This window comes from Tachysurus fulvidraco, chromosome 1 (assembly GCF_022655615.1).
Source record: "Tachysurus fulvidraco isolate hzauxx_2018 chromosome 1, HZAU_PFXX_2.0, whole genome shotgun sequence".
Classification (NCBI taxonomy): Eukaryota; Metazoa; Chordata; class Actinopteri; order Siluriformes; family Bagridae; genus Tachysurus; species Tachysurus fulvidraco.
In genome coordinates this window covers 210001-217500 of record NC_062518.1, presented here as the reverse complement: position 1 = coordinate 217500, position 7500 = coordinate 210001, and the positions used below count along the sequence as shown (strand labels likewise).

The following is a 7500-nucleotide window of genomic DNA, read 5'->3' as shown; positions in this document are numbered from 1 at the left end:
GTGTGTGTGTGTGTGTGTGTGTGTGTGTGTGTGTGTGTGTGTGTGTGTGTGTGTGTGTATATACAGTGCTCATGTGCTCACAGCTGATGTGAGTGTTGTCGAGACGGCGAAGGCCGCTGAGTTTTTCCTCTCTGATGGTGTGGTGGTCACTGGACCTTCAACTGGAGTTCAGGCAGATCCTCGGGAGCTGATCGGTGACCTTCAGCTTCATTCCTCCTCAAATCATTAATAATGTCGTTTACGTTCCAGTTTAACATTCGCTGTTACGTCCCTGACTGAGCAAACATTTCTTATTCACTTAAAAACGTATTAAATTACATTTAAACTGACGTTCATTAGTTAACTAGTTAAACTAACTAACAAAATTTTGGCCGTGTATTTGTTCAGCTGAATGATTTGTCAGCTTATCTGTTATTTTTCTGTCATTAATGATTTCATAATTGATGAAGTTAAAGTTCTGTCTGTAAATGATGAGACGTTCTGTGTTTATCAGAGGTGATGCGCTCGGTCCACATCCCGGTTCTGATCGGTTCTGGAGTGACTCATGAGAATGTGGATGATTATCTGCAGGCTGACGCTCTGATCGTCGGCTCACACTTTAAAACCGGCGGCCGCTGGGAGAACAGCGTGGATCCTGTTAGAGTGAAGAGATTCATGGAGAAAATCCACAAACTGCGCAACTGACCACAGACTTCATACGAAATCATTTACACATGAAGAAGAACATCACTGTTTCATAGCAAGTGGAATAACATTACTGCAGGAAAAAAAAATATTAAAAAAATGTTTATTTTGCAGTCAAAAATCTGTGTTTCAAAAATATATTTTTATTAAATTAAAAAAAAAACACTAATTTTTACAGTACAAAAACATTTAAGACACAAAACTAAAATTTAAAAAATGGATAATAAACAATGGAAGTCTCTCAGGCACAAAGAACAACCTCTGATTCAGCTAAATGTACACACACACACACACACACACACACACACACACACACACACACACACACTCACACACACACACACACACTCACACACACACTCACACACACACACACACACTCACACACACGCACACACTCACACACACACTCGCACACACACACACACACACACACACACACACACACACACACACACACACACACACACACACACACACACACACACACACACACACACACACACAGTCGCACACACACACACTCACACACACACTCAGCGCTCTGTGTTGGACTTGCGAGTCCGGAGCAGGTTCTGCCTGCTGAGTGAACTGTGGCTTAGCTTCCTGCGTTCGGAATACGGCCGAGCTCTCGGATCAGAGAACAGCACAGAACCACACCACAAGCCCAGGAGAGTTGACACATCACACCTTACCTGTACACACCTGAGATACACACACACTTCAGTCTCTCTTTATTCTCTCACACAGTTAATAAAAGGAATCTTCACTCTCAAGCAGCTCCACACAGCTCTCGTTCTCCACCACGACACCGTCCGCCTCCTCTCTCACACCACCATGCAGGAGCTGCATCAGAACTTTACTGATCATTTTTAGAAAGCTGCTTTTTCTTCTTCTCCACTCTGAAAGCACAAAGAGAACCGTACATGTTAACTTTATAATCACCATCATGGATGTGTTCCACTGCTCCATCTCCTCCATCTGCACACCCTCACAAAAGAGAAGGGTTCTCTAAGGGTTTGTTGGTCATTAAAGGTCCACAAAGAACAATTAAAAGCTCTTCTACACAACAAGCTAATTAGCAGACTAGCTAGTTATCATGCTAGCATTAACACAGCTGTTATTTACCTACTCAAAAGAAATTACATTAGATATGAAACACTGTGATATTGTATTGTTGTGAGTGTGTAAAATAAGGAGTGTGTGAACAACCCACTGTGATAAACACTGTTTCTCCTCCTGGGGATGTGAGTGTGTGCTTCAGTGATGTCATGTTAATGTGGAGGACAATAAGACTGAAACACAAGACAACCTTTTAATCCACGACATCTCTCCATCTCAGTAAGAGCTGATTCCAGCCGCCGAGATTCCTTCACAACTCACACGTCAAGATATCTGTGTGTGTGTGTGTGTGTGTGTGTGTGTCTGTGTGTGTGTGTGTGTGTGTGTGTGTCTGTGTGTGTGTGTGTGTGTGTGTGTGACTGTGTGTGTGTGTGGGTGTGTGTGTGTGTGTGTGTCTGTGTGTGTGTGTGTGTGTGTGACTTGGTAACCATTACTGTTCACACAGACTCAGTGTCATTTAGCTTGTTGAGTTTATTTTTTATCAGCATCTTGATTTATTCTTAATTTAGAAATACTTCAGTTATCTGATACACGGGACGTTCCCTCAGTAGGGAGCATGAAGTCAAAACACTGTGGGTTTGTTAGATAACTAATAAATAAATAAATAAATAAATAAATATCAACAACTTAAAAATATTCATTTCAAGCCAATATTTTTTTGTTTAGCATTTCACATTGTCTCAAAGCAGCTTTACAGAAAAATAGGAACAGAATATAAACGTCTAAAGTTTAAGATTAAGTTATTTATTTTATCCCTAAGGTGAAGGTGAGATGATATGAGGGAGAAACCTTGAGAGGAACCAGAATTAAACCTCATCCTTATTTGAGTGACACTGAACAGGAAATAATGTTAATGTAAATAATGTTATTGTAAATAATGTTAATGTAAATAATGTAGGCGGGCACGGTGGCTTAGTGGTTAGCACGTTCGCCTCACACCTCCAGGGTTGGGGGTTCGATTCCCACCTCCACCTTGTGTGTGTGGAGTTTGCATGTTCTCCCCGTGCCTCGGGGTTTTCCTCCGGGTACTCCGGTTTCCTCCACCGGTCCAAAGACATGCATGGTAGGTTGATTGGCATTTCTGGAAAATTTTCCGTAGTGTGTGAGTGTGTGAGTGAATGAGAGTGTGTGTGTGCCCAAATAATGTTAATGTAAATAATGTTTAATGTAAATAATGTTTAATGTAAATAATGTTAATGTAAATAATGCCAATGTAAATAATGCCAATGTAAATAATGTTAATGTAAATAATGCCAATGTAAATAATGTTAATGTAAATAATGTCCTTCCTACAGTTTGTATTTGAGTGAACTAATGAGTCAGTGCACAGTTACAGTGTTAACCAAAACAAACCCAGGTTTTTATTTAACACAGTAACTTCATTAACACATTATTATTCCATCACAGTTCAGTAGTGAGGACGTTATGAGACAACCTCAGCACCAGGATCAATGACGTCATCAAAACCATTTGAAAGCGAAAGTCGTACTTTATGTCACCATTAAACAGTCCGAATGAAATAAAACACAGCACAAAGACACAGACGGTATAAATATATAAATATTAATAATAATATAAATATAAATAATAATATAAATAATAATATAAATAATAATATAAATATAAATAAATTCACTGCTTGTTTTCGTCTCCACTTGTTTACCAGGCTGAAGCTCCGCCCCGTGTCGTGACGTCACATGCCCGAACATCGCACGCGCCCGTTTTCAAATTTGTAAACAAAGATTGACGTCATTTCCGCCTGCGTGTTGCATCCCTGCGCCTCCTGCTGGACAAACTGCATATTCCTTAAATCCTAACATGTTTAATGCACAGCAAACATTTATTATTTATAAATAAATTGTTATATAAATAAAATTTTGCCATGGATGGTTTAGAACAGAGAAAATTGGAGGCACACACAGACACACACACAGACACACACACAGACACACACACAGACACACACACAGACACACACACAGACACACACACACACACAGACACACACACACACACACACACACACACACACACACACACACACACACACACACACACACACTGAATGAGATATAAAGAATGGAATAAAACTTTGGGGAAAACTGCACACTTTGTTTTCATTGTGTGTTTGTAAAGCTGCTTTATTCTGCACATGACGCAGTGCTGAAGAAGGCACACCAACGCCTCTTCTTCCTGAGACGGCTGAGGAAGTTTGGAATGAGCCCCAGCATCCTCAGAACATTCTACACCTGCACTATAGAGAGCATCCTGACGGGCTGCATCACTGCCTGGTTTGGAAACAGCACCACTGGCAACCGTAAATCTCTGAAAATGGTCTGCGAACTGCCAGCCACATTGTTGGAGGTGAGCTTCCCTCCCTCCAGGACATCTACAACAGGAGGTGTATAAGAAAAGCTCGGAGGATCATTAATGACTCCAGCCACCCGTCCCACAGACTGCTCTCTCTGCTCCCCTCAGGAAGACGTCTCCGCAGCATCCGATCCCGCACCAGTCGACTGAGGGATAGCTTTTTCTCTCAGGCCATCAGACTAATTAACAGCCATAACTAACACAGCATACAGCATACTCCCACAATATGGTATGCAACACACTGCACTCAAACTTCAACAGTTCAACACTGGACTACACACACACACACACACACACACACACACACACACGCACACGCACACTGCATTCATACTGCATCTATACACACTGGACTATACACACACACTGCATTTAATTTAATATAACAATCTGACAATAAGCTATCGGTAACACAGGACATTTCTGTATCTGTACAGTCTGTTGCACCTAACATGTTACATATATATTACATGTATATAATACTTATACTTATATATATTATTTATATTTATACTTATACATACATACACATATATAATTCAAACTGTATATAATGTGTAGTGCATTGTGAATATGTCTAGTTGTACACTGTGTGTACTGACTGTGTATGAGCACATTGCATCTTTTCCACATTTTCCACATTTGCACATTTCACCTGGTACTGAGAATTTTGCACATTTTTTTAACCTGTTTGTAAATTGTTCCAATTTCTGTTTCTTAACTACTGTATGTGAATAGTTCTGTAATGTCTGGAGCTCGCTCCCAAGAATTTCACTCACCATGGCACATGTGCTGTGGTGATGTGACAATAAAGGTGACTTGACTTACTGTCTTCTAAGCTGAGAGAAATCTCCTCTAACATTCATCATCATCATCATCATCATATAATAATTAGACCACTGCATGCTTTAATAATATTTATTAGTGCTTTCATCATAAAGTTAATGTTAAATATTCAAATACAAACATATCTACTAGACATTTAGATGATTATAAACAGTGTCACACCTCACACATCCACTAGAAGGCGACTCATTACAGCAGTAGTGTCTTCACTGAGCCTGACTAACATCTCCAGTGTGTGCAGCATTAAATTATGGTTCTGTTAATTAAATACCTTTTCCCCTATGAGTACATATCGTACTCCTCCTGATCCAGTGGAACCTGTTCCTTACAGAATCAGTTCCTTACAGAATCAGCTGAACATCGTCTGTGATGACGTGAGATGGAATAGTGTTAGGAGGAAATGATGATGAAGATGTCATCTGTGTGTGTTCTCATATTTGGTTTCACCAAGTTTTGAGGTTTGCAGGTGTTCTGTAGAAGTGTACACTACAGCTCTGGAGCCTTGGAGTGCATGGGGTTAAAGTAGCAGTACACAGGCTCAGGTTCTTGGTAAGTGTTGATCCATGTGGTGTGTGGGTGGTTCTCCTGTTGGTCGTCTTCACTGGACTCTTCGTATTCAGGCATCTCCTCTATCGAGTCCTTCTTCCTAAAAGCTCCATTGCTGACTTCCTGCTGGCGGAGAGAGGCCTTACACACACTACACACCCGGACCGGTTTGGATGAGATGTGTTTGAGGACGGCACGACTCTTTGAGCAGGAGTTACAAACCACAAAGCCACAATGTCTGCAGTGGTGTCTGCGCTGTGTGACCTTAAATGGTTCTGCGCAGCGCATGCAAACGGCCGCGGCGGCATCGGGGATCCAAATGGCGGCCAACGGCTTCATCACAGGGGGTAGATTCAACTGCCTCAGTCGTTCCACCCTGCAGCGTTCGATGTGCTCCATCCATGCCTGCTTCTCCTCCACTGAAGCTGCGGACATGCGGAAGGACTTGTTCGGCGTTCGGAGGACCCACTGGTTACTCATTCCCACTCCGTCTTCCAGGTTCTCCTGCTCTAGTTCCTCAAGACGGAGGATGTGCTGGTGGCTGTTCCAACGGCCTGGGACCACGATGCTGCCATACACCAGGATGTCGTTAAACAGGTAGAAGACTTTGGGCTGTGGTTTGCGTCTGCACAGCTTCATCAGACGACCTTCTCCGACCAGGACACGACCCGGAGCCAGGAGAGGCTTCCCACCTGGCGCGAAGGAGTTCTCCACAGCCAGAATACGCTCACGGTTCTCCATCAAGAACTGCTGATTGTCCACCATTACAGCTGTCTGCAGGAAAATAAAACAGATCACAGATGAACTCGAGTGTGTTCACAGAGGTCATGTGACCTGGATGTGAATCATGCTTTCCTTATCTCATGACTGCAGGAAGTCAGAAACACTGGGTCGATTTAACTGGTGTGTAATTAATACACTAGACAATTAATACTCCACAACACTCAGGGGAAAATCCTGAGGTCAAGAGGAAGGCCAAAGAGGAGACAGTCAAGTCAAGTCAAGTCAAGTCAAGTCAAGTCATGTCAAGCATATATATCTGACACAGTACACAGTGACATGAGAGAATGTTTCTCCAGACCAGGGAGCTACATAGAACAAAGACTGTGTGTAAAGTGTGTGAGACAAAAGAGCTCCAGAGATATTCACTGTAACGCTGGTAATATCTCTAACTTCTTAAGTTCTTACTAAAGTCAACAGCGAAGTCAAGGTCACTAACATCACCTACTGTATTACAATTTATATTATAACTGACAAAGACCAAAAATTATCATTAAAATTAACGAACTTCAAATAAAGATAATTCAAGAATTATAAAAAACTGTATTATTAATTATCGGGAGGAATGTTGTGAAGTTTAGAGCTGAGAGAGAGAGAGAGAGAGAGAGAGAGAGAGAGAGAGAGAGAGAGAGAGAGAGAGAGAAGCTTTAGGAACTAAAGTCAGTTTAAGACAAATCTATAAACATGAACACGTTCTTTATCTCTAACTCATAAATACATTAATGATGAATTATTTTACCGGATTGGTGAAGAGTCTCTGGGTGTTCAGTCTGTTGTCTTCAGTCAGAGAGTGTGTGTGATGAGGAAGTTGTCGCAGTGTTCTTTATAAGTGTGTGTGTGTGCGTGTGTGTGTGTGTGTGTGTGTGTGTGTGTGTGTATGATAAACTTGTCTTTCCTGCTCATTGGGGATTTCTGTGATTTCTGTGTCTTCTCAGAATCTGAAAATTAGATCTGGAGGGAGAAGGAAACACAAACACAGACACAGACACACACACACACACACACACACACACACACACACACACACACACACACACACACACACACACACACACACAGTATCTCCTTATAGAAACTTTCAACACATTTATGAGTGTGTGTTTGATGTGTTTATGTGAAGTGTTTGCTGCACACGGCCCTGAGTGTTTGTGA

The 7500-nt window shown here is 41.7% G+C and overlaps 2 protein-coding genes across 2 annotated transcripts in view; one reads left to right on the top strand and one right to left on the bottom strand.

The window, feature by feature from the left end:
* Nucleotides 1-879, top strand: part of zgc:162297 (uncharacterized protein LOC555865 homolog) — a 2151-nt gene extending 1272 nt beyond the window's left edge. The window contains exons 5-6 of the mRNA XM_027160205.2: nt 67-194; nt 494-879. Coding sequence (XP_027016006.2) covers nt 67-194; nt 494-684 — 319 coding nt within the window. The 3' untranslated portion in view covers nt 685-879. The remainder of the gene's footprint in view (nt 1-66; nt 195-493) is intronic.
* Nucleotides 880-5080: 4201 nt separating this feature from the next.
* plekhf1 (pleckstrin homology domain containing, family F (with FYVE domain) member 1) lies at nt 5081-7216 on the bottom strand. The gene is made up of 2 exons (XM_027160158.2): nt 7088-7216; nt 5081-6342 (listed from the first exon to the last, which is right to left on the bottom strand). Exon 2 carries the CDS (start codon nt 6331-6333, stop codon nt 5509-5511), a length of 825 nt encoding a protein of 274 aa, XP_027015959.2. The 5' UTR covers nt 6334-6342; nt 7088-7216; the 3' UTR covers nt 5081-5508.
* Between the last annotated feature and the right edge of the window lie 284 nt (nt 7217-7500).

Excerpts from the sequence above, each read along its gene's own strand:
- plekhf1 (XM_027160158.2), bottom strand. The coding sequence starts at position 6,333 with ATGGTGGACAATCAGCAGTTCTTGATGGAGAACCGTGAGCGTATTCTG.